At 48.9% G+C, this 27,401-nt stretch overlaps 1 protein-coding gene across 2 annotated transcripts; it reads right to left on the bottom strand.

Annotated features, from left to right (window-relative positions):
* Positions 1-1,196: 1,196 nt before the first annotated feature.
* On the bottom strand, positions 1,197-27,112 carry LOC112812001 (elongation factor 1-alpha-like). 2 transcript variants are annotated; one of them, XM_025856550.2, is made up of 9 exons: positions 26,868-27,112; positions 24,299-24,411; positions 12,544-12,695; positions 9,487-9,666; positions 9,092-9,388; positions 5,149-5,299; positions 4,806-5,062; positions 3,229-3,463; positions 1,197-1,728 (listed from the first exon to the last, which is right to left on the bottom strand). In XM_025856550.2, exons 3-9 carry the CDS (start codon positions 12,685-12,687, stop codon positions 1,607-1,609), a joined length of 1,386 nt encoding a protein of 461 aa, XP_025712335.1. In that variant the 5' UTR covers positions 12,688-12,695; positions 24,299-24,411; positions 26,868-27,112; the 3' UTR covers positions 1,197-1,606. The 2 variants fall into 2 exon arrangements, with proteins under 2 accessions (XP_025712335.1, XP_025712334.1); XM_025856549.2 differs by lacking the exon at positions 26,868-27,112 and having other exon boundaries at positions 24,299-24,905.
* Positions 27,113-27,401: the final 289 nt, after the last annotated feature.

Genomic DNA, 27,401 nt, shown 5'->3' on the forward strand with positions numbered 1-27,401 from the left:
ACAGTTGAGCTCGCAATAAGGGGTTATTCTTAATATAAACCCACTGTATCCAAGCAACCCTTTACCCCCCCCGCAAAAAAAAAAGTGTTAGACATGGTGTATATCAACAGAGTCATCCTGCATGCACAAAAAGGCTTGCAGATTAGTCTCTGACAGGCTCCAATCGCAAACAAGAAGAGGGCTTCCTGGTTTACACTAATCCTCAGCAGCAGGACCCGAGGGGCTGCCAGGATCCACATCCCAGGCAGAACTTGGTCTTGAATCTGCCGTTTCTTTAACAGGAATAAATGGGCAGAGGGCTTGGGTGGAAAAGGAGACAAGCCGTAATTCCCTTCTCCTGCTGCTACAGGGGAGTTAAAAGCCCCAGGGCTTTCCTGGTTTCATCTAGTAGGGATGCAAGGGACTTCTGGAAAGCTGGGCTGATGGAGGAGAGCAAAGAGACACCCCTTCCTCCCAACCCGCACCTCTGAGCTTCCTCCATCAGGCAGCCACTAGCTAGCCCAGAGCAGATGTCTCAACCAAACCTCTGGGAGGAACAGAGCCAAGGGAGGGGCTGCTCCAAAACTTGCAATAAAGAGACAAGACTGCTGAATGCAACACATGATCCTGGATTTTCTTTTGCTATAAAGCATGTTTTTGGAATAATTGGCAAAATCTGAATCAGGTCTGCAGATTTCAGAAGTGTACCCATGTTAATTTAATGTCCTCATTCTGATTACTTGACCTTGATTTTATCAGAGAATATTCTTGGACTTACACTATTCATTGTAAAGGGCCACCATGTCTGCAGCTTACTCTCAAATAATTCAGGTAAAAAATGGTAAATAAGATTTGGGGAATCTGGGTGAAATTGCCTCTTGCAACTTTGTGACTCAAATTGTCAAACTGAAGTTTAAAAAGTAACCTGAGGGAAACATGTACCTAGGAAATATAAAACAGCTTATCCTACAAACCTCAGGCTCATCCCCTTCTCCTCAAGTTTTTTCCAACAGAACGTCCCCTTAATAGGGCTCACTTGCCTCCAGTGCCCCCACCATGTGAATGAGAGTAGCTGATTGCCATGCCCAGCAGGTACCAGCTCACTCAAACTTCAACATCCCAGTGGAGGCAGATACTATTATCTTCCCATTTTACAGATGACCAAGGCACACAGAAGATTCAGTAACTTTTATAGACACTATTTAAGTCAGGCATTTTAAAACACCAGAGTCCTGTTCTAGGAACTGATGAACTTGGCCTGGGCCAAAAGCTGCCCTACACTTTCCCCTTTACACATTTTCCTCCCTGTGACCCTAGCTCTCTGGTTCTTGCACCAGTCAGGCACCAGAAGGAAGGTGAAGGGTAGAATTAGACTGAGCACCCCACCTGCTTCCTCCTTGCTTGCAACATCAAGGTCAGTAGAGGCAGAGGCAAAAAGACTTGCTGTGCTTTATTCCCATGCCTCAGACTCATCAGCAAAAAGAAAAGTGCATTAGCAGGGGCGGATTTAAGACCATTCAGGCAAGAGAAGAGTAAGTCTAAGACTTCTCCTTGAGCCATTCTTTTCCAGCTGTGGCTCCTCCTGGACTGCGCCTCTCCCAGAAAGTCCTAGAGTAGCTGTCACCACTCACTTCCTGGCCGCTTTCATGGCCGACTTGGTGACTTTGCCACCAGTCGCTGTTTTTTTCTCCACAGCCTTGATGACCCCAACAGCCACCGTCTGCCTCATGTCACGCACAGCGAAGCGACCTAGGACACAGGACATGAAGAAACAAGTGGAGAATGCTACCACAGGGCACAAGCTATAGGACACTGGCACAGGAGGTCAAATAAGTGATATTCTGAATTATACATAGGAGTGCATTTAATTATCTCAACAACCCAAAGTAGATCTCACTCTATTTTACAGTTGGGGAAACTGGGGCAAAGAAGTAGAAGGTCACTTTGCTGTGATGGTGGAAAACCCAGAAAGTCTCACACCAGCACTTATATTCTTAGCCACTGGACTGTCCTACTTCCATAAGTAAAGGTCACAGGGAAAACTTTGTTTTTGGTGCACCCACCACCCTACTATACATACTAATGCTCCCAGCCTCCAAGCAATTAGCACCTTCTCTGTGCCCATTACCACAACCCGTAGGATAGATCTCATTTACATTCAACTGTGCATCCGGCAATTGCTTCTCCAGGGGGCTCTTGAATGCTCCTCTGACTTCAAATTGTGGAGGGCAAGGCTTTGGCATCTGGCTTCAAACTCACAGTATTTTTGGCAGAGGTAGAAAGAACTAAACCAGCTTTGCAAGATTCATGTGGCAACATCTGTGGCCCACCTCTAAAATTAGCCTTTTGAAGGTGGGGGGATGGGTTAGCCTGGTGATGGGTATTAAAGAGGGCACGTACTGAATGGAGGAATGGAGCACTGGGTGTTATACACAAACAATGAATCATGGAACACTACATCAAAAACTAAAGATGTAATGTATGGTGATTAACATAACAATAAAAAATAAATAAAACTAGCCTTTTGAAATTCACCCTCCTCCCCATTAACTGGGAGGCACTGAGGGCAAGAACCTGTTTGTTTATAAATATCTATCATCTAGCACAGAGCAAGCACTATATAAAAATGCCTACTCCCTATATATTTGGGGTCAGAACTTCTAGGTTAATTGTTCAAACCTAGCCACGCAGAATATACTTGGGGAAATCTAAGAAACAGACTCCTAGGCTGCAGCCTTGATCAGGTGAATCTATCAGGGTCTGAGCCTCTGGGTTTAATAGGGTCCATCAGTGGTTCTGATTATCCACCAGGTTTGAAAACCACTGCACTGAAGAATAAGAAGGAAAAAGAAAATCCCTGCTAATCTCTGGTTTATTCACCTCCTCTAAATCAGGGTTTCGCAAATTGATGTGCATCCCGATTACCTGTGGATCTTATTAAACTGAAGATTTGAGTTCAGCAGGTCTGGATGGAGCCTGAGGTTCTCCACTTCTAACCACTTCCCAGGGGATGCCCATGCTGCTGGTCCATGGACCACACTTTGAGTAACAAGGCTCTAAAATGGCCCTGCCTTGCTGTGTGACACTAGGCAAGCTACTTTCCTTTTGTGGGGCCCTTCTAACCTGGAACTCCAGTCCTTCTGACCAGGTTCTGCAATCTGGTTTGGGTGTGACCCGTTGGAACACTGGCTCCCTGGAGGCAGGAGGAGGAAGGGGCAGCTCCAGGAGCCAAGTGCTATCGGGACTTACCGAGGGGCGGGTACTCTGAGAAGCTTTCCACACACAGGGGCTTTCGTGGAATCATCTGAATGATGGCTGAGTCCCCAGACTTCAGGGCTTTGGGATTGTCTTCCAGCTTCTTGCCTGAGCGCCGGTCAATCTTCTCCCTGAGGTCTGCAAACTTGCAGGCAATGTGGGCCGTGTGGCAGTCCAGGACTGGTGAGTAGCCAGTGGCAATGCTGCCAGGGTGGTTGAGAATGATTACCTGGAACCCAGGGTGGGACGGGAGCGGGGGAAGGCATTAGCCTAGAGGCCTGGAGGATTCCAGAGGAGGTAGCCCTAACCAACTAAGGGGTCAAGCACCTTGGACACACTTACTTACTTATTTATTTATATCTTATTTATTTGTCAGAGAGAGAGAGAGAGCGCATAAGCAGGGGAAGTGGCAGGCAGAGGGAGAATCAGGCTCCTTGCTGAGCAGGGAGCCTGACTCAGGACTCAATCCCAGGACCCTGGGATCATGACCTGAGCTGAAGGCAGATGCTCAACCGACTGAGCCACCCAGGCATCCCACCTTGGACACACTTTAAATTATAGTGAGCATTTGAACATTTATAGAGTATACCAAGTTCTGTGCTAAGCATATCTCATGCATTCCAATTTCATTTTCATAGCAGAGAGCCTGGATAATTTACCCATGATGTAATAGCAGGGAAGTGGCAGAGCTAGGGATGAGTGATACTAAAACCTACACACATACATGTTATTTATGTACTACTTTTCCCTGCCACTTAGAAAAATGCATTACAATAGCAGCTAACTAACTTGTTAGATGACCTGTTGGCCCCAGGTCAGCTGTTTTACATATCATCACCTCGTGTAATGCTCCCAAGCTCACTGCGAGGTAGTGCAAGCCTCCACCTGCAGAAGTAAGAATGTGCCAGACGTTGCATTCAGAACAGCCTCCACATTCTAACTCTGGGCCGAAGAAACACCTGAGAGCTCTAACATACATATTCCCAGCTTCCACCCATGTCTACTGAATCATTCTGCAGAACCACTGGGAAAAATGTTAGGAATCTGCATTTTTTTCTAAGATTTTTTTTTTATTTATTCATTTGAGACAGAGAGAGAGAGTGAGAGAGAGAGAGAGCATGAGCAGGGGGAGGTGCAGAGGGAGAGGGAGAAGCAGGCTCTCTGCTGAGCAGGGAGCCGGGTGTGGGACTCGATCCCAGGACCCTGGGATCATGACCTGAGCTGAAGGCAGAGGCTTAACCATCTGAGCCACCCAGGCACCCCAGGAATCTGCATTTTTGAAATGCTTCCCAGGTGATTCTAATCCACCCGGTTTGAAAACAACTGCTTTAAGACCATACTGTGGAAACTAAGAAGACCATTGAACTGCATTGTTTTGTTCAAGGGCAAAGTAGCAAATAAGGTACAATCAGGATTCTAACCCGGACAGTCTGACTCTACCTACACTGCTGGTCAAGAGCCCAGCATAGAGCATATGCTCAGTGCCCACTTCCTGAATGACCCAGTGAACCATTCTGCTTGTAGGACAGTATGGCTGTGTCAGAAGACTTCCCTTAAATGGGCCTCCTCACCTGGGAGACAAAGCTTGCCACTTCTAAGGGCGGGTCATTCTTGCTGTCTCCTGCCACGTAGCCCCTCCTGATGTCCTTCACCGACACATTCTTCACATTGAAGCCCACATTGTCTCCAGGCAGGGCCTCAGCCAGGGCTTCGTGGTGCATCTCTACAGACTTGACCTCTGCGGTGATGTTGCAGGGGGCAAAGGTCACCACCATGCTTGGCTTGAGGAAGCCTGTTTCCACCCGGCCCACAGGCACCGTGCCGATGCCTGGGGGGACAGAGCAAACAGAGTGGTCAGCAGGCAGCCTTCAGTGAGCCCCTGACCCTAACCACCCCCACATAGCACATGCTCACCCCCAATCTTGTATACATCCTGCAGAGGCAGCCGCAGGGGCTTGTCCGTAGGGCGGGCAGGGGGCATGATGGAGTCCAGTGCTTCTAGCAGTGTCATGCCCACCATGTTTCCTTCCTTCCTGGTGATCTTCCAGCCTTTAAACCAGGACATCTGGAAAAGCCACCAAATGTGCAGCTTGCTTAGGCTCAAGGGAGCCTGTCCCAGGTGCCAACCTGGATTTAACATGGCACCTCAAGCAATTTTTTAATGCATTCTGAGCCTCAGCTTCCTCATCTGTAAAACAGATATCACCACCTACTTTGCAGGCTCAAGTAAAGACACAAAAGACCGCACACGGTCCACCAAGCACAATGTTTGACACGTACTACACACCCACTAAATGGTGGCCATTTCTCTAAATCTTGTAGGTGTTGCCCCTCACTTGAGCCAATATTTTTAGGAGGCAGAGACTCCTTGAATCTGATTAGCTCTTAGGTCTTATTCCATCTGCTTATTACACAGGAGGAGCAGAGAAAACATGCGGCACAGTTAAGTAAGCATCAGGAATGAGAATGAAAACAAGACTCAAATACTCTAACACTTATACCTTCCTAAAGACTAGATGTTTCCCAACATCTTAGGCAAGGAAGGGCAGCATTATTGAGCATAAGGCTTTCTAGAAGGATAACCTTAAGGATGACAGTGCATTGTATACCTGCCTTTTTTTTTTAAGATTTTATTTATTTATTTGACAGAGGGAGAGAGAGAGAGAGACAGCAAGAAAGGGAACACAAGCAGGGGGAGAGGGAGAGGGAGAGGGAGAAGCAGGCTTCCCGCCGAGCAGGGCGCCCGATGCGGGGCTCGATCCCAGGACCCTGGGATCATGACCTGAGCCGAAGGCAGACGCTTAACGACTGAGCCACCCAGGCGCCCCTGTATACATGCCTTTTAAGTAGATCCTATATTTACTTCTCTAAAAACCTTAGCCAAAGCTCATCAAAGACATCATCTTTGCCTTCAGAGATTTATCAGTTAACTGGAATTCCAGTTGGCTCCTTTCTGTGGGCCAACTTCCCACTCAAACACCAGCCTCATTGGTAAAGATAAGCTCTTCTATTAGTTTGATGAACTTAGCAACTAATTTGTCTCTGTGCCAACTCAGAGGCCTGAATAAGCCTTTGAGATCAGTATCATCCCCATCTTGAAAATGGGGAAACTGAGGTCTCCGATGTCACAGGTATTTCTTGAGAGCAAAGGCTAAACCCTAAATCTCTCTAGTCCACTGAGTGCATGCTTTGTTCTTTTAGCATCTAGAACATACTAGATATGGGGCACCTGGGTGGCTCAGTCTGTTAAGCATCTGCCTTTGGCTTAGGTCATGATCCCAGGGTCCAGGGATCAAGCCCCACATTGGGCTCCCTGCTCATCAGGGAACCTGCTTCTCCCTCTCCTTCTGCCTGCCCCTCTGCCTACTTGTGTGCGTGCATGCTCTCTCTCTCTCTGTCAAATGAATAAAATATTTTAGAACATCTTAGATGCCTAATAAATAACCAGAGGGACAGGAGAATGAAATCCCCTTATTTCACTAGCTGAACTCTGTGGTAATACTTGGGAAATGGGGAAATGGGCAAAGCTTCAGGTTTCTGTTCTACTGTCATTTTATTTTTTTTAAAGATTTATTTATTTGAGAGAGCAAGAATGAGAGAGAGAGAGTACATGAGAGGGGAGAGGGTCAGAGGGAGAAGCAGGCTCCTCGCCGAGCAGGAAGCCCGATGCGGGACTCGATCCCAGGACTCCGGGATCATGACCTGAGCTGAAGGCAGTCGTCTAACCAACTGAGCCACCCAGGCGCCCTCTACTGTCATTTTAGAAGAGACCCCCTTCACCACCCAATATAGAGTAACACTCTCATACCATGCCTCCCTCAGCCTTATGTTTTTCTTAGCACTTGTCATCATCCACTATATTACCACTACCCCCAGGAGACCATAGTGTTAGGAGCAGGGTTGCCTATCATTTGCTACCACACCCTCAGCACCAAGGACAGTGCCCAGCACGCAAATACTGAAGTACCATCCAAAGGAACACACTGCCCAGTGGTAGCTCTAATCTTTCCCAAGGACAATTGGGCAATATGTGTCAGAAGACTCCAAGACAATGCCTACCCTTTGTTTCACTAGGAGCTTATTCTAATTAAATTAATGAGGACAAATGCAAGGATTTATTTAGCAAGATGCTTATGGCAATTTTTAATAAAACTAGAAACAGTATTCTTAGAAGCTGGTGACCTTGGGCTATTAGCTACACTGTGTCCAAGTTTTCTTATTTTACATGGGAATAAAATGTCTTCTTCATGAGGTTCTGTGCATGTAAAGTATTTAGTCTGGTGTCTGGCACATAGTAATTTCTCAATACCATTTTTACTTAATAATGGATATGGCTACACAATCTAATGTACCTCTGTGATCTACGATATAAAACACCCACTAAGTATTCAACATGTTTAAATGGCAAAGGAAATTTTAAAAATAAAGAGTTTTATAGAAAATTATGTACAGGGGCGCCTGGGTGGCTCAGTTGGTTAAGCGACTGCCTTCGGCTCAGGTCATGGTCCTGGAGTGCCGGGATCGAGTCCCACATCGGGCTCCTTGCTCAGCAGGGAGTCTGCTTCTCCCTCTGACCCTCTTCCCTCTCGTGCTCTCTATCTCTCATTCTCTCTCTCTCAAATAAATAAAATCTTTAAAAAAATAAAATAAAAAATAAAAATAAATAAATTTAAAAAAAAGAAAATTATGTACAGTTTGAGTCCAGCTGTGAATATCTAGAAAGAACTGCATGAAAACTAGGTTATCTATAAGCCATGAAGTTTATGCTTCATATCTGCATGAAAGGCTCATTGTAAAAATGTTAGGAATTACTTTTATAATCAGAAAAAGATTATGCTATGTACACGTGGAAGAAAAGGCTAAGAATCCTCAAGTCAGTTATGGAAAAGTTAGGCTTCAGGCAATAAAGTAGTAAGGGATAGCAGTTAGCATTTGAGCACCAACTGTATGCATGAAGCAATGCCCCTGTGGAGTCTCTCATTTAATTCTCACAGTCCCATGAAGTAAGTCCTAATGCCCAGAGTATTAATTCCTCTTTTACCTCTTTACTGTGGGCAAGGGAGAAAGCGGGGGCTTGACCCCAGGTCTGATGCCAGAGAACTAGACATCCTTTGTAGGGAGACACTCATTTAAGAATTTTAAACTCTGCTAGATTCTGGGATCCATGAGCGCAGTGACTATATCTTAGACCCATTTATATTGCCCCCACACTTCCTAACCTGCCTAGAGAGGTAGCTTAGATGCTGTGAGCATGGACTAGAATTACAGTCTCTGCCGGCACTGCTCAACAGAACTTTCTGCAATGATGGAAACATTCTGTAACTTCACTGTCCAATATGGTAGCCACATGCGGTTGTGGGACACTTGAAACGTAGCTAATACAACTAAGGAACTGAAATTATTTCATTTGACTTAAATTATTAAAGTTAATAGGCAGGGCGTCTGGGTGGCTCAGTTGGTTAAGCGTCTGCCTTCAGCTCAGGGCATGATTCCAGGGTCCTGGGATCAAGCCCCTCATCGGGCTCCCTGCTCAGTGGGGAGTCTGCTTCTCCCTCTCCTTCTGCCCCTCCCCTCCCCTCCCCTGCTTGTGTTCTCTCTCTCACTCTTTCAAATAAATAAATAAAATCTAAAAAATAATAAATAACCACATGTAACTAAATGCTACATTGCACAATGCAACTCTTTGCTTACTAGTTGTGTAGTCTTGAATAACCTCTGTTCATCTGTAAAATGGGGATCATTCACAGTGATTGGCCCATAAGCATGCTGTAAATCCTGGGTATTATATTCTCGAAGAAGCTCAAAGATTTGAGTGGGAATGTTGCATTTAATTAGCCCCATCCCAGTCAGTTCTCACCTTGGTGCTGGGTTCTATCATGTTGTCCCCATGCCAGCCTGAGATGGGCACAAAGGCGACAGCCTCAGGGTTGTAACCGATCTTCTTGATATAGGCCTTCACCTCCTTGCTGATCTCCTCAAAGCGTGCGCTACTGTAAGGAGGCTCCGTGATGTCCATCTTATTGACCGCCACAATGAGCTGCTTCACGCCCAGCGTATAGGCCAGCAGTACATGCTCACGGGTCTGCCCATTCTTGGAGATGCCAGACTCAAACTCACCTACACCACTGGCCACAATCAGCACAGCGCAGTCTGCCTGGCCCAGGTGACAGACGGAAGAAGGCCCAACTCAGACTTGGCCTGGGACACCCACTGCCCACCCCCGAAGCAGAGCCAAGACGACTCTGGTGGTACCTGTGAGGTCCCTGTGATCATGTTCTTGATGAAGTCACGGTGACCTGGGGCATCGATGATGGTGATGTAATATTTTTTCGTCTCAAACTTCCACAGGGAGATGTCAATGGTGATGCCCCGTTCCCGTTCTGCCTTCAGCTTGTCCAGCACCCAGGCATACTTGAAGGAGCCTTTGCCCACCTGGGCCGGGAGCAGGAGGGAAAGCCCCAGGGTCACCCCTATTTCCAAAGCTGCCCATCAACCAGGAAGGAAGTTCCGAAAGGAGTTGAGAGTCAGAGGGAGGGTAACAGGGCAGTGTATGGAGAGACCTTTGAATTTTTCAAACAACATAATTTATTACTTGTATAATTAAGTTTTTATTTCAGCGCTGGTTTGGGAGTCAGAGTGACCCAGGGCCAAATGACAAAGTGCCTAGGCAGGCATGTGGACCTGGCACAGGGTCAGCAAGCCCTCAAATCAGTAATAGCGAACACGTAAGTAATGCTGACCTTGAACTTGGTGCTGTTTCAAGCACTTAACATGGGTTATCTCATTTAATCTCACAACGACTTAGTGGAGTATTATCCTCATCTTGCAGATGAAGTAACAGAGAAGTTAACTGACTAGCCCAAGATCATAGGATTAATAAACAGCAGAGTCAGGATTTGAACCAAAAAGCATCAGACTCAAGTTCAAACTCTTAGCTGCTACCCTGTGTTAAATGGTATCTATGACTGATAATTACCCTTGGCAGCCTGGGGAAGTTGAGCTGATTTCAGCACTGGTAAAAAGGTGACCAAGTCGGTAGCATATTCAAGTTAACATCCTGGTCTAGGGTATACTCTACCACTTGCCAGTTCACGGGTCCTGAGCATATGTTCATTTCAGCTCTAATTAGAGGGCAGAGTGAAGAAAAGGAAAGACCAGAGACCCGGTGGTTTCCTCAAGAAAACTGACTAGTTTACTAAAAGACAGAAATAGAACCCAGGTGTCCTAACTTTCGCTACTGTAGGAACTTCTATTTTATGAAATCCATTATAGTTTAGAATATTCATTAGATAAGTAGCTATCAAAGTGTGGTCCAGAGACCCTGATACCGTTTAGAGTTTGCATGGTCAAAACTGTTTTTATAATGCTAAGACATTATTTGCCTTTTCCCTCCCTCGTTTTCTCATCATCGTGCAGTGGTGCTTTCTAGAGGCTACATGACAAGTGAAATTGCAACAGGTTGATTGCAGAAGCAGATGAGAACCCAGCTGTCTTCTATTAAGCCAGACATTAAAGATATCAGCAAAAATGTCACCCTTTCAAGATTCTTTGTTTTGGAAAATAGTTATTTTTCACACACAAAAAGTGTGATATTTACATTAATATATAAGGAGTATATTACTATTATTTTTAAGTGAGTTAAGCATTTTTAAACCTCAGTTTTAATTTTGAATATCATGAATACATAGATCTAATTTACATAAACAAACTCATTGGGGTACCTTTAAGAATTCAAAGGGTTCCTGAGACCAGAAAGTTTGAGAACCACTCCATCAGATCATTGGTTTTTCCATAACCTTCTTGGCTCTGCTTCCACCGTATTGGCTATGGACCAGTTTCTTTCTCATAGTTTTAAAGCTTTACTTGGCACCCCTTGCCACATAAGTGCCCCCACAACAATTCTGACTATACCTGAGGAAGCCAAGATGAGAATAGCTGATGGCATTGATCTATGACCTGTTGCTTTCTCTTCTCCATCCTATTTCTGTCTCTGCAGCAGCTGGTTCTACAGACTATTCCTGTCTTGCCCGATGCTTCTTCAAGCCTCAGGTTTTCTACTCACCTCCTTGGCTCTCCCTTCTCATACCCCTGCCTGGGCTCTTGCTTCACCCCTCCTGGGGCTCTGTCCCTCACCCCTTCCAGCTCACTCCCGTGGCTTAGTCCCCAATCCGGGCTTCCATCTTGAGCTCCAGACTTCACTATTCAGCTGCCCTCCTGGATATGATCACAGAAAGCCCTGTGGACACCTCAAATTTCACACATCTAGAGCAGACCTGTTTGGACTCCAGATCAGCTCTGCCCCTGGTATTCCCTGACCTTCCAATTTCCAAAGCTGGAAACTTGGGGGCCACCCTCAACTCTTCTTCCTCCCTTACCCCCTTCCCTACAGCTAACTCCTAAGTTCTGAGGATTCCCCACCTCCACGTCCCTGGATTCCACCCATTACTCTCCATGCCTGCTGCTGCTGCCTGAGCCCAGGCTACCGTCCTTGCTCCCACGGTCAAGAGCAACAACCTCCCGACCAGCTTTCTAGCCCCTAGCATTGGGCCCTTCGGGCTGTTCTCCCCATGCTGTAGCCAGTGTGCTCTTCCTAAAAAGATCTTGCCTGATTCCTATCATTCCCATGCCTGAAATCCTTTAGTCATTGTAGGGAAAGTGACCAGATTCTTTAGCAGGGCACTCAAGGCCTATGTCCCCTGTCCTACCAGGCAACGACCCTCCATCTCAGGCGCTCTACACCTGCTGTTTCAATCTCCTGTGGCTCACGGACACCTGCCCCATTTCCTCAAGGCTCAGAGGAGATCCCTTCCTTTGGGAATCCTTCAAGGCTTCTTAGGACATGTTCATTGTTCGTGACCTGGGATCCTACAGCACCCATGCTGTTACCGAGCTTACTGTGTGACAGAAGGGTGTGTGACAAGGAGTTTCTGGGGGGCAAGGCTTGCTTGAACCTACCATGGTATCCACGGGACTACCTTAAGGTCCCTGGTAGATGCGTGACAAATCCTTTCCCCTCTTCTAAATGGCAGCTTTAGCTCCTGAGATACGGCATGGCATCTGTGCCCCACTGGGATTTAAACGTTGGCCCCCATCCTCAGGCAAGCTGTTTAACCCTTCTGAGCCTCATTTGTCTCACCTGGAAAATGACAGCCACCACCTGCCTGACATGATTGAGAGGGAAAGCACCTACCAGCCCAGCAGGTGCTCAGCGGGAGGGAGCAGTCTCCTCCCCGGCAATGAGGTATCCCTCCCCGGGAAACCACGGCTAGGAAGGAGGGGGGCAGGGAGCCTCAGATAGAGCAGCCTCACCTCTGAGGCCTCCTTCTCAAACCTGTCGATGGTCCTCTTGTCAATGCCGCCACATTTGTAGATGAGATGCCCTGTCGTGGTGGACTTGCCCGAATCCACATGGCCGATGACCACAATGTTGATGTGGGTCTTCTCTTTGCCCATGCTGGGAGCTGCTCAGAGAGAGGACAGGTATGCTCAGGGCATAAATTGGCCATCTGCTGTCCCAAACCCCTCTTCCTTGGGACTGGTCCAGCCCAACCAGCAGAGGGTGAGGCAGGAGAGGAAAACAGTTGGCCAGGAGGGGGCAGGGCTCTCCAACACCTCACACCTGAGGATGCTCTGATCTCTCCCCGAGCCAGAGGATGTGCCTACCTCCAGAGCCAGGAGAAGCCCCTCTGAACCTCCTCACACCTAGAACAGACCAACCAGGCACTGGGCCCCACCCCCTTTTACAAACACCTTCTCCAGCCCGCCCCTCAAATCCCTTGTTCTTATTGGCCCGCTGGTCCTGGGATGTATGGGAAAAACACAGTACCCATCTCACCGGGGGTGGGCTCTCCCTCTCCAGGTTGGGAGGAAGATGAGCCTGCTGCCCACCAAAAGGAGGCTCCTCTGGGCTTTGAGATGCTGACTGATACCCCCTTCCCACCACCCCTAGTACCAGGCTGGGCACTAGGAGGTGGCCCAAGGGTCAAAGATGGGCCTGGGGTGGGAGGTGGTCCCCGGACTTGCTGTCCCTGGGTATTCAGGCCTGTGTGTTTGTGGGAGGAGGGTGTACAGGAAAGGGTGAGGAGAGAAGGAGCAAGGGGGTGGGAGCTCTGGTGTTTCACGTAAGTGCCTCCTGGTCCTTTCTGGGCCTCACAAACCACATGGATTTATCCCTGTCTCTAGCCGCCTGCATCAGCCTGACCCGTGGCAAACCCTGAGGTTGGTGAATGAAGCAGAATGACTGCTGCCGCCTTCAGGGCTTGACTCCTGTACACACCATCACCTTTATGCCACTGCTAACTACCTGAGCGCTGAGGGGACTGAGGCTCAGGAGCTGGACCGCTGGGGAGAAAGTAGTGGGACTCAAGCTGTCTGACCCCAGAGTCTCCACCAGAGCCCAGCACTGCCTCCCAGTGAACTCACGCTCGAAGGAAGGGATGTGAGTCCGACCCTGCTCATTTCTGGGGTCCCAGCCTCCAGCTCTGGCTTGCTGAATGAATGTTTAGGGTAGGACCTGGGAAGAAGATGAGCGTGGGGAAGGGGGGGCAGTCTCCCACACGGAAGGGCTGGCCCCAGAATTGAGGACAAGCTACTGGACTGTAGTCTGAGGCTAGTACACTGCTGGCAGCCTCCAGAGGTTCTGGAAGCATCTGCACATCAGTTCCTGAGGACCAGGCTCTGTGCCTGGAGACCAGTTAGATGCAGGGAAAGGTGGCGGAAAGAATAGGCTTCTGAGAAGGCTGACCTAATCAGATCGGAGTCCTGGCTATGCCGCTCTCACTCAGTGGTCCTTGAGCCCCTCCGGGCCTGGGGTGGCCACCAACTTCTTGGTGTTGTGGTGATTCAAGGAGATAAGCCCCCTCCCTCATAAATCTTGATGGTACTGATAATTGGTCCTTTAAAGAACTTATGACAAAGTGGAAACACACGGGGGCGCTCTAACCACAAACCACAGGTTAACATGTTCTTAGAACCTGGGCAGTTAGTTGGCAGCTGGGGACAGCTGGAGGGCTATTATCACAGAACTGTGCTGATCGCACTTACCAACTCTGGCCCTTCCTCTTCCGATACAGAAGCACTCCCTTAGCACTCTCCCTCTGCCCCCACTAACCCCTTCCTTATACCCCTGCCTTTAGAACCCTGGTGACTCTGTGGGGTCTCTAGACCCTGGTTGTCCCTCAGACCCGGCTTCTGAGTGCCCTTCCGTGCATTGGGAACCATCCTCTGGCTAGGGGAGAGATCAGAGCATCCTCAGGTGTGAGGTGTTGGAGAGCTCCCCCCCCCCCCCCCCCCCCCCGCCAACTGTTTTCCTCTCCTGCCTCACCCTCTGCTGGTTGGGCAGGACCAGTCCCTTATCACCCATCCCCGGACGTTCAGCGCCTGCTTCTGTGTATCTGTGGAGCATTGGGAAGGAAACTGGTTTTGGGATCCAAAGACCAGGTGAGTCAGCTCTGCCACTTCATGGCTTGCTCCCCCTTCCTCCACCTCCTCTTCATTCTCACTGGGCCTGGCTTGCTCTCTCTCTTCTTGCAGGACAGAGGGGAGCTTCCTCCCCACACCAGCCAGTCTGCAGAAGCCCCACAAGTGTGTATAGTCCAATGCACGGAAGGGCACTCAGGAGCCAGGTCTGAGGGACAACCAGAGTCTAGAGACCCCCACAGAGTCACCAGGGTTTTAAAGGCAGGGGTATAAGGAAGGGGTGAGTGGGGGCAGAGGGAGAGTGCTAAGGGATCCTGAGCCATGTAAAGAGACAGCCCAGGGGCGCCTGAGTGGCTCAGTCGTTAGGCGTCTGCCTTCTGCTCGGGTCATGATCCCAGGCTCCTGGGATCGAGCCCCGCATCGGGCTCCCTGCTCCGCGGGAAGCCTGCTTCTCCCTCTCCCACTCCCCCTGCTTGTGTTCCCTCTCTCATTGTGTCTCTCTCTGTCAAATAAATAAATAAAATCTTAAAAAAACAAAAGAGACCGCCCAGAAGAAGGCTTTGGAGCCAGAGACACCTGAGTGTGAATCCTGGCCTCAACACTTAACAGGTGGGCAATTTGGAGCAAGTTGGTTGCCCTCTCTGAGCCTCATGCAAAATGGAGATAATAATCTCTGCTCACATATACTGAGCACCTATCACATGCCAGGTACTGTGCTGAGCTGTTTACATGCAGTTTTCCATTTGCCCCTAGAAAACACCCTCTGAGGTAGGTAGTAATATTAATAACAGATAAAGAAATGAGGGCAAAGTTCTTTGTCCAAGAACACACAGGTCTTAAAGGATGGAGGCATGATTGGCCCAGCCATTCTGAGAACACTCAAAATTATTATTTCACAAGGTTGTTGGGAGATTAAATGGTATGATTTACAGCTGTTAATTATTTTAACCTGTTTGATAGGCAAAACGGAGAGAGCTTAAAGCAATTTTGTTTTACATTTCCATAATTACTAAATACTTTTACAAAGTCATAGTTTTCTCCATATATCTTCTTGCCATGAATTCTGTTTTTATCTTTTGATTCTTTAGCTACTGGGGATTTGATGTCTACTCCTTTCCTGAGCGACCAGAAGTCTTCAAGCTGGAGGACTATCCTGTCCAATATGGTAGTCACTCCCCACATGTGGTGACGTAAATTTAGATTAAACTTAAGTAAAATCTAAAGTTCAGTTCCTCAACTACAACAGCCACATGTGATTGGGCCATGGTGCCAGGAGCTCTGGTTCCAGCTCTGTCACCTTGGCCAGACTTCCTCAGAAAAACACATACCTCTGGACCTCATTCCTTCTCTATAAAATGTGGGCAGAGGTTAAACGAGGTAACGCGTGAAGGTCTTTTAAGGTCTGACCTTCTGGGGTCGGTTCTGGGAGCTCTGGATTCCATTTCTGGTCACGTCTCCCCTAATCCCTCTGAAAACTCAAGCTTCTCAGCTGGCTCTGCTATAAAGAGGGGTTTGGGTGAACTCATTGGCCCTCTCTCTGGCTGTTACTTACTGTGTATTTCTTAAGGGACAGCATCTGATTGGACGTGGCCAAATCTGGGCCAATCAAAGTCTCCCTAACCAGGTCCTGGTTTGGGGATTTAGGGTCAGTTAGTGAGTCTCTGCATGTGGTAGAGACAGTAATGGGGAGAAGTAGTTGGTGGTGGCCACAGTGGTGGAGAAAGCCAGTCTAGAGGGAGATAGGGAGACAGGGAGAGGGAATCAGAGCAGAGCTTCAGGGAGAAACAGGGAAAAAGATCCCCATTTCAAGCTCTTGGAATCTTTGAGACACCACTGAGTCTTTGTAATAAATTCTCCCCACTTCCTTCTTTTCTATTAAGCTCCAGTTAATTTCTCTTGCTTGTCACCAAAGGCTCCTAACCCGTGTGGGTTAAGGTAAAGGGGCCTGGTTTATTGTTGTTCTGAAAAGTTGAGTGAGTTTTCAGCTGAAAGAAAGAGAAAAGCTAAACAAGGACACCTCCCGCCCCGTGCCTTATATGGATTACTTTATCTAATCTTCACAAAAACCCTTGAGAGGTGATGCTTTCCCCATTTCAGAGGGAATTGAGACACAGAGAGGTTAGGGGACTCATGCAAGGACACACAGCTGGTCAGGGGCAGAGGTCTGGTGCGTCAGGGCTTGGCGAGACGACAAGCGGGGTCTTATCTGCATAAGCACAGCTGATGAGTGGGGAGGTTTCCTGGGTGGGGACCCACTTGGCCCGGAGAGTAAAGCAAGCTGGAAAGATCATATGAGGTGTGACTCAGTTTTTCTGGCTACAAAGAACACAGCAACATTTCTACAGTTTGAAGTGGGGAACGGTGGATTGGAGAGGAAGATCCTCTAAAATAAAAACACTTGTATTCTCAGGATCTTTTGTTTTCCACCTTCTTAAGATTTGTCGTATAAAAAGCCTTCCCAGAATGAGTGAAAATTATTCCTCTCTTCACTCCGTGGAAAGCGTTAGAGGGGGTAGAAGAGGGAAAATCAGTCCCCAAATCTGTTCTGGAATCCAGATGTTTACTTTGTAGTTCCATCACCTTCATATACAAAGATCAGTTATAAAACAGTAAAAAGAGGCCCTACCAACACACAAATAGGCAAATAGCCAATAAACCAAGAAAGAATATCTAACATTTTGAGGAATGAAAGAAAAGCACATTGAAGCAACGTACCATTTTTTACCTTTCAGGTTTTCAAGCAAGCAAAAAAAAAAAAAAAACAATTATAAAAAACATTGTTGGAGAAGATACAGAAAAATGGTCACTTTCATACTTCGTTGATGGGAGTTTTAGTCAACGTATACTTTCTACAGGGCATTTTGAAAATCTGAATCCAAAGCCTTAAAATATGCATTCTTTTTATTCAGTTTAATTCTAGGTATTTATCAAAAGGAGGTACAATTATGGGGGGTTTCTTTCTAGAATTATTTATAACAACGAAAGGGTCTCTGGTGCGGGCTGAGGCTGCCAGGGCGCTGCGGACACTCACAGGGTTTAGGGCAGCTGCGATATATCAACTGAAGGAGAAATATTTCCACAGTTTACCAGTTGTACCATCATACTGCCTACCTGTAATGCTGGTTTTAAAAACTAAAAAACAAATTTAAGTAATCTCTATGCCTGCCGTGGGGCTTGAGTCACAACCCCGAGGTCAACAGTCACAGACTCGAGGGTTGCTGGAGGGGTGGGGGGTGGAGGGGATGGGGTAACTGGGTGACGGGCATTAAGGAGGTCACGTGAGGTACTGAGCACTGGGTGTTATATGCAACTGATGAACCACTGAACTCTACCGCTGAAACTAATAATATACTATATGTTAATCAATTTAAGTAAATTTTACGTTTAAATAAATAAATTTAAGCAAAATAAAATTAAAAAAAAGAGAGACACAGCCTCTACTGACTGAGCCAGCCAGGTGCCCCTAAAACAATTTTGTAAAGATTTTATTTATTTATTTATTTGAGAAAGAGAGAGAGAGGGGGGACAAGTAAGAGGAGAAGCAGAGCGAGAGGGACAAGCAGACTCCGTGCTGAGCTCAGAGCCCAACTCAGGGCTCCATCTCAGGACCCTGAGACCATGACCTGAGCCGATATCAAGGGTTGGGTGCTTGGGGCACCTGGGTGGCTCAGTCGTTGAGCGTCTGCCTTCGGCTCAGGTCATGATCCCAGGGTCCTGGGATCAAGCCCCACATCGGGCTCCCTGCTCCGCGGGAAGCCTGCTTCTCCCTCTCCCACTCCCCCTGCTTGTGTTCCCTCCCTCGCTGTGTCTCTCTCTGTCAAATAAATAAAATCTTTAAAGAAAAAAAAAGAGTTGGATGCTCAAATGACAGGCGCCCCCCTAAACATTTTTTTAAAGGTTGTTTCTGCTTCCTCATAAAGTTGGAGCTGGGAGCTGGGAGTTTTGTTTCTCACTCTTCTAGTTGAGCACAGGTCCTGGGGCAAGATTATGTCATTACTCTGATGGGAAATGGAATGTATGTGTGTTCTCAGGTTTTTAGCACATCTTAGTTTCAATTTCCAATATGGTAAATACTGAAAGAAATAACCCACATAAACAAAAGATCTGTAGGGGCTTCAATAATGCTTAAGAGTGTACAGGGTTCCCAAAAGTTTGAGAACTGCTAATCCCAACAGGTGGATGTCAGGGTCATTTTCAAGGTAAAAGAAGGGGGGCATGTGGATTGCCCAGGGTCACCGACTAATGAAGAGCGAAGCCTGGATGCAAATCCAGGCTTGTCTGATCTGAGTCCTCTCTTTCCCACGACTTGCCAGGGAGACCCTCTTTCAATACAGTGTGATGTCTGGTGTGTGTGTATCTCCTGGTGGGGACCCAGGCGCCTTCTCGGCAGCATCCAGCACCTGGCCCGGGGCCCCACCCTACCCGGGAGAGCAATGGATGTTTGCTGACCCAGTAAATGAATGACCCATTCCAGAAAGACACAGTTGAAAAATTCTCCCTGGGAGGAGGGTGAATGCAAAGTTAACCGAACTCTCCTTGCACCCTCGACCCTGCTCCTTTGGCCCTGTTCTTTGGCCTCAAGCTTTCTGAAAGGGCTGCCAGGGACAAGAAGCTGTGGGAGCAGCAGATGCTGGGGAATACGGTCCCTGTCCCTAGGAGCTCCTGAACAACAGGCAAGAGAAGCCCAAAATATGCAGTGACATGAGTAACAAGTGCAACCGACAAGAGGGGGAGCCTGGAGGGGGTGTGGGGGCAGGGAAGAGGGGCCCCACCTTGACTGTGCAGGGGTGGGGGGTGTCAGGGATGTTTCATTTCCAAGCTGGGGTTGAAAAAGGAACAGGCATTGGCCAGCTGAGGAGGTAGAGAGGACAGTCCCCAGGTAGAAGAGCGTGTGGAAGAGCCAGGGGACAGAGAGCCTGTGGAGCCCCCAGAGACAGCAAAGAAGATGTTCTGGCAAGAGCCGGAGAGGTAGATCCCAAGCACACAGGGCCACAAGGACCAGGAACAGAGCTTAGGCAGTGGGGACCGTATTCATCAGCTCAGGCTGCTATAACAGAATACCGCAGGCTCCATAGCTTAAAGAACAGAAATAAATTTTCTTAGCGTTCTGGAGGCCAGAAGTCCAAGATCAAGGTGGCAACAGATTCAGTTTCTGGTGATGGTCTCTTCCTGGCTTGTAGATGGCCACCTTCTTGCTGGGTCCTTGCCTAGCATTGTTTCCTCTGTGCTTGTGCTGGGCAGAGGGTGGGGGCCAGCTCACTGTTGTCTCTTCCTATAAGGACACCAGTCCAATCAGATCAGGGCCCCACCCTGTGACCTCATTTAATCCCAATTACCTCTACAAGGCCCTATTTCCAGATACAGTCACCATTAGGGCTTAGGGCTTTACCTCGTGAATGTGGGGGGAACACAGTTCAATCCACTGCAGGTGCCACTGGGGGTGGCTGGGACGTGCTAGGGTCAGGTTGGCCTGTAGGGAGCGAGCTCTGTGGCTGCGCGGGAAGGATGGGCCAGAGCAGGCAAGGCTGGAGGCTGTCGGAATGGCTGCGATTGTCCAGGGGTGAGAAGTGCTGCCTAGATCGGAGGCACGGCATTTGGGGTGCAGACGGGGCAGCCGTTTCATGAGTTCGAATCCACAGGACTCGATGGGTGGGGTAGGCGGAGGAAGAGGCAAAAGATGGCAGCCAGGTTTCCAGTGTGGGTAATGGGTGGTTGTAGGGCCGGCTTCCTGGCCGTGTGACCCGCCCCGTCCCACACTCAGAAGGGCTCAGTGCCTCTTTCATGCCCGGCTGTCAGTGTCCTGAAGTTATTCACAACTTTTTAAGAAGGGAGCCCGGCATTTTCATTTTGCACTGGGCCCTGTGAATTATGTAGCTAGTCCGTGTGGTTGGGAGTTCATGGACCAAGATGGGGAATCTGGAAAAGGAGGGTTGAGGAGGAAGATGCAGAGTTCAGAGTGAGCCCTCTGTCATGCCCATGTTCAGAAACTTTCCAGTCTTTTCTGCGGGCCTCTTTTTCTTGAGCAGCAGGGAAAGGGGACAATGTCCCCTGGGGGGCTTTCTCCCTTGAGACCTTTCTCCTAAGGGGTTGCCTGGACAGAAGGGGGCCCCTCTTTTCATCCTCCATCTCTGAGGTCTTGTTCTCCTCCAAACTGGGGTCCTCCAGGGGGTCCCTTCCTTCCCAGGAGCCACCTCTTCTCCTCCACAGATCAGTGGACCGGAGCAGGGAGGGAGCTGGCCTCCAGCAGTCCCAGGAGGAGGCCCACCCTCTACCCTCTCTCTCGAGATAGTTGGATGACACCAGCTTATTTATCCCTGCCCCCTAATTTGCAACTGCCATACTAGCAGGTGAGGACAAGGGCTTTAGAACCTCAGGTGGGTACAAATCAGGTGCTGAACGTATTCCCTTCAGGACACTTTAAGATCTCGGCCGCCTTATCCGGGGAGTGACCACACAGTTTATTGACACTTCTGAGAACAAAAGGGCAGAGTAGGCAAGAAATACATACTCGCCATCCTGGGACCATGGGCACAAACTGACATCGTCCCAGATAAATCGGGATGCACAGTCCCCCTACTTTATCCATAACGTGGGATTAAATGGAACCACACATAGAAGGCAGGTGCTCAAGGGACAGCACCCATTATCATTTCTACCTTCTGCGTTCACCCTCAGCCCATGTCTGAATCTCAGTCACTCATCATTCACTCACCAGCCTGACACCCACCACGTGCCAGGGCACAGCTATTCATCCCTTCAGCCAGCGTTTCGTGAGCAGCTCACATTAAGTCAGGCCCCAGGGCTAGGTTCTGGGGATCCAAAGATGACGGACACCACTGGCTCCTCTGGGGTTTGCAGGCTTGTAGGGTGTAATGAGTTAAATAGTATCCCCTGAAAATTCATATCCACTCAGGATATGACCTTATTTGAGTCTTTGCGGATGTAATTAAGGATGGAGATGAGATCATCCTGGATGATGGTGGGCCCTAAGTCCAATGAGCATGTCCTTATGGGAGACAGATGGGACACAGAGGGACACTGAGGGAAAGGCCTCATGGAGACAGAAGCAGAGACTGGAGGGCTGTCACATTCCAAGAACACCAGCAAGTTTGCCAGGAGCCACCAGAAGCTAGGAGAAAGGCATGGGATGGATTCTCCGCATCAGCCTTCAGAAGGAACCAAGCCTGCAACCAGCATTTTGATTTGGACTTCTGACCTCCAGGACTGTGAGAATATAAATTTCTGTTGTTTTAAGTCACAGTTTGTTGCAGCAGCCCAAAGAAAACCCTACGTGGGGGCATACAGACGCTATCTACACCGATAATTAAAGAATTCTCAAATGGCAGCTACCTCTGGGAGAGGAGGTGACTTGGGGGCCAGAGAAGGGGGCTTTCTCGGGACTGGTCATGTTCACTTCTTGATCAGGTCATGCATGTGTATTCACTTGTGACAACGAATTGAGCTAGGCACTTAAGACTTGTGTGTGTTATATTTCAAGAAAAAGTTAAAAAGATAAATCGCACACATATATAACCATAGATTACAGTGCTTTGAAACACTTTGAAACAAAACCCCAGGGCTATTGAAGACATTGGGTTTCTTCCCATGTTTCTGCTTCTGCATACTCCTGGGGGTTACTATAAAACTGTGAACTTTGCCTTTAAGTTTGAGGGAGGGAGATTCTGTGTAAATAATTTAACTTCATTAATTCAGCGTGTGCTGTCTGATCTCTTAAATTCCTTGTCCACTTCTGCGAGTCCATCTGAAAAAAGGAAATTTGCTTGTTGCTTTTTTTTTTAAGTAATGGCATATTTTTAAAGTAACTACATATTCGTAATAATTGTTCACAATAACAGTGACTACAGGTGGCTATCATTTAGCAAGCACTTACTTTGTTTCAGGCACTTAACAGATATTATTTCATTTAACCCTCACTAGAGTCCTTTGCCTTTGAGGTAGTTTATATTATAGTCCAATTTACAGAAAAGAAAGTAGGGGCTCAGAGAAGTTAAGGAACTTACTTACCTAAGTCCACACAACCAGCTTTTATTTATTTATTTTTTTAATTATTTATTTATTTATTTGACACAGAGAGAGAGAGGGTGAGAGCAAGCACAAGCAGGGGGATCAGCAGGCAGAGGGAGAAGCCGGCTTCCCGCTGAGCAGGGAGCCCGATGCGGGGCTCGATTCCAGGACGCTGGAATCATGACCTGAGCTGAAGGCAAGGTGCCCAACGACTGAGCCACCCAGGCGCCCCCTCCCGGCCAGCTTTTAAAACACTGCCCTGTGGGAACGAGTGAGCCACGGGCATCAGAGGTGCAACATAGGGGATACGGTCAATGGTATTGTAACAATGTTGTATGGTGATGGATGGCGGCTACATTGGTGGTGGGCACAGCCGAAGGTACAGACCTGTGGAATCACTGTGTTGTACACCTGAAACGAATGTAACATTGTGCGTCAACTCTACGTCAACAAAAACATAATTTAAAAAAGTAAAAATCGTATTCACATACATTTTTATGATTAAAGAAGACAAGAATTTGGGAAATGCAGAAATGCGCAAAAAAGGAAATGAACGTCACCAGTCGGAGAAACAATAACAAAAACAACAAAAAAACCCCTCGCTCTGTAGCGCCACCGTTCACTACACCATGAAAAAACACCCTGATACCTGGAAACATCCACAACGCCTCCTCCTCTTTATCTTCCAGTTTTACCAAATGATTGTTTCCCTGAACCTACTGTGCTGTTTCACGCCCCCTCGCTTTTGCACCTGCTGTTCCTTCTCTCTGGAATGTTCTTTCTCCCTCTTTGCCCATCAAACCCCTATTCATCCTTCAAGACCTTGCTCAGCTTGCAAACACTCATTCTCTTTCAGCCGCTCGTTCTGCTTTTGGTCACCTGTTCGAAGGTTTCTCTCTCCCTCCTTTGTGCCTTGCAGAGGCCCCTGCCATGGAGCCAATCACTTGCTAGTGCGGGTTTTCTTTAAGTGTCTATCTCCCACCAGAACCAGACAGGGAGCTCTCTGTTGCCTCCTTTTCTATCCCGGCACAGGGCCTGGCACCAGTGAGTGATCAGAAAATGCTGAGCCAGACAAACAGCAGCGAGGTAAAAGTGATGATCAGTCCCGATGACCGAGTCACATGAAAACTGCTGACAGCCCAACGATACAAGTACGTGGCGCGGTGGCTAGGGGCGCCCATTCTGGAGCCAGACCGTCTGGTTCAAACCCCAGCTGTGCACCCCGCCGTGCCTGAGACCCCCATCTGTCACTATCTCCAAGCCCTGCTTCCGGATGAGGCCTGCAGTCGGGGGTAGAGGGGCTGCGGGGGAGTTTCCTACTTCTGTTACCCCTGTTCCCGGGGATGTTGAGGGGGGTGTCCAGTGGCAGTCCTTAACCAGGTGCCTGGTGGGGTGGTCTGGCCTGGCTGTCCCATGATGGCTTCCTTAGTCCCCTTGGTTCCTAGAGAAGGAAGGGGGGGGAAAGAGGAGCCCAGCCAGCTTGGGACAGTGGTTGGGGAAGGTGGGGGACACGCTGCCTGTCTTCCTCAGGCTTGCCCTCCTTTCTTCCTGTCCCCTGGGTCTGGCCTCAGTGCCCACCTCCCAGGACAACCAGGAGAACAGGTCAGAGAACCAGACTTACCTGATTCCTGGCTGAGCCAGAGCAGCTGGGGGATGGAGAGGCAGGCCTTAACCAGCCTCTGCAGGGTCAACTTCCCAGGGGAGGTGACTTCTCAGCTGAGTCAGGAAGGATGACTACAGGAGTCAAACCCGAAACATGGGGGCCAAGAAAGGCCACTCACCAACCTTGGCTTGCTCAGCCACAGCCCAACAACTCAGGCCATGGCTGTTACCAAGACATGACAAGAGACTCTCGGACACCCTCCCTGTGACACATATGTATTCATACACTCGATGACAAGACCCCCCCGCAGCAGGACCGCTTTGCTTCCGCCCCACACCCAGCCTGATCTCTGTTCCCATAACTTGTTGCCCCTTTCTCTCTGCTTTCCATCATTCCCTCTCTCCCGGGAGTCTTGCTTCCTGGGTTTAGATGCCAGCTTCATATCTACTTGCATGTGACCTTGAGCACATTATTCGAACTCCCTCATATTGCTCCTCAACCGTAAAGGAGGGTAACAATCCTTCTTGTCTGTCGGGGTCATTGAGAGGGTTAAGGGTCATATCCCTGTAAAGTACCTGCCTCAGTGCCTGTCCCTCAGCAGTGGCGGCTCAGCTTAGGATCCTGGCTGTCCTTACCATCCGTCTTGGTCTTGTTCTGGCCCCACCCTCTCCCTTCCTCAGGGGTCCCGCCTCTCCCTCTCCCAGCTTATTGTCCTCTCTTCTACCTGGGCCTACTTTTTTTTTTTTTCTCCCCTCCCTCCTTCCTGAACCGGAAACTCACAATACCCGAGGGGTTATGGAAGGAGAAAGGGCAGTCATTTCTCCAAAGAGCAATGCTGCCCGGCTTAGGTTCCCTAGTGGAGAGAGCGGACGGGGCTCCTGCTCAGCCCGAGAACCCAGCATGCTCCCTGTCAATCCTGAAGTAACCTCTGCAAGCCAAACCCCCACACAAAGATACACGTTGGTAGGTCAGGCCACTGCCTGCAGCTGTTTTCCCATTAGTAACGCAGAAAGGGAGGGACTTGACCTAGATGCCCCTGGATGCCCGTGGGGGTACTGTGGGGATCAAGCCCACACTGGGGACGGACAGGATGTGGGGAGCCTCTCATGGACATGGGGACTTGAATCCTGGGTCCTCCTCTACTTCTCATCTTCTCCTCTCTAAGCCTTGGTCTCCTCATTGGTAAATTGAGGCCAGACAATAATCCCTGTCTACTAGCTCTCAGGCCTGGTGGGAGGAAGCAATGTGAGGAGAGGGAAGAAAAATAGAACTGTGCCGAGTTGGGGAATGAACACCTGCCCATCGCCGGCTAAGCTCCACATCTGGGCCAGCAGATGGCGCCATTGTGGCGCCAGTGTCTCAGCCCCAGGCCTCGGGGCAGTGGGCTCCCAGGTTCCAGGCCCACTGTCTGCCTCTTCTCGGATGGGGCATTTGTTATATGTGGCAAAACTTGGTCCAGAGTGTTAATTAAAAGCCCAAACTCTGGAACCAACAGACCTGGACTGAACTGATTCTACTCCTTTAATAAAGGCAATGTGACTTTGGGTAACTTGCTTAACCTCTCTGAACCTTAGTTTCCCCAACTGTAAAATGAGGATGGCATCCGTTTCCGGGGTTGTCAGGAGGATTGATTCAGTCTAGGAAGCAAAGGCTCCCGCAGCACCTGCAGGGAGCCAGTGCTCAATAGCCTGCGAGCCAGGCACATCCTTCACAGCTGCCCAAATACAGCCACACCATGTTACAACACTACCCCCACTCCTGCCCTCCCCCCTTCACTCCTGCCCTCTGCCTTCCCCCTGGAATGTTCACCCCCTCCCTGTTTTCATGACTTTTTGAGACTCATTGGGGTTTTTTTTCCTAGTTGCATGTTTGAACTTTATTGAGACATAATTCATGTCATAAAAATTAACTCATTTTAAGTGTACAATTCAATAATGTTCAATAAATTTACCAAGTTTGTGCTCAAGACTTGATTTTCTAAATCCTATATCTCAAATATGCCTCTCTCCTGAGTCCCAGACCCTTTATCCAATGCCCCTTGGATATTGTCACATAGCTGCTCCCCACCCCTCCAACTCAATACATTCCCAACCAAACTCATCATTGTCTCCCCCCTTCCTTCTTCTCTTCCTGCGTTTCCCATCTCCCTTCTTGGCTTCCTACCAATTTCATCTTTTTTTTTCTCTGTGTTCTCAGCACTTTGCTCAGAACCTGGCACGTGGTAGGTGCTGGGCAAAAGTTTGCTCTATGCATGAATAAAATAAACAGCATCTTCCTGTGACCCAAGTTTGAATCCTCTCACCCCACACTCCCGCCGGCCAGCCACCCTGTTGACTCTCTCTTGGAACTGTCTGTCTGGAGTCCACCCCTGCTGCCAAGAGCCCTGCTGCTCCCGCCTCACAGCCTGCCCCCCACTGTTGAGGTGGCCCCTTCTCCGGACACCCCCATGCCCTTCCTCAGTCTCTCCCTCTCTGATCCCCCTATCTGGTCCCAGAGTGACTTCTCCAAAAAAGCACATCTGCCCTCACCACCTCCACCCGAAGAAGGTACTACCCATTCTGCCACAGCCAAGTCCAGACCCCCTAACCTGACATGTGCAGCCCGTCAGTGTTTGGGAGTCCATCTCTCCAGCCTCCGCCTCACCCCTTCCCCCTTCTCCAACTCTTCGGGGCTCTAGTGACCACAAACCACAAGAGCAGTATGACAGCACGGCGAGAAGGTGGGACTGGGCTGGAGTTCACATCCCAGCCTCAATGCCTCTTTGATCCTCAGTTTCCTCCTCTGTAAAATGGGAGTTGTGATAGCACCGATGTCCGAGGACTGTTGTGGGGACTAAATCCGGCGATGAAGGTAAAGCACTTGGAACAGGGCCTGGCACGCCGCCAGGACTCAACAAACCTTAGTTTCATTTCTCTGCGAGCTCCGCAAGCGCACGGAGGACTGTCTTTGTGGAGACCGACGGCGGAGACTCTTTCCCCTTTGTCTCCACTGGGGGGCGCCGCAACCCTTTCCACAGCCCGGCAGAGATGGGCTCCGTCTGGGAGGCCTGCGCCGAAGGCCCTCAAGTCAGCTTGAATCAGACCCTCCTCCTTCACAGAACTTATCACACTAGGATCCCCCC

Source organism: Callorhinus ursinus, unplaced genomic scaffold, assembly GCF_003265705.2.
Source record: "Callorhinus ursinus isolate GAN/ISIS: 27379988/994484 unplaced genomic scaffold, GSC_fseal_2.0 scaffold18, whole genome shotgun sequence".
Lineage (NCBI taxonomy): Eukaryota > Metazoa > Chordata > Mammalia > Carnivora > Otariidae > Callorhinus > Callorhinus ursinus.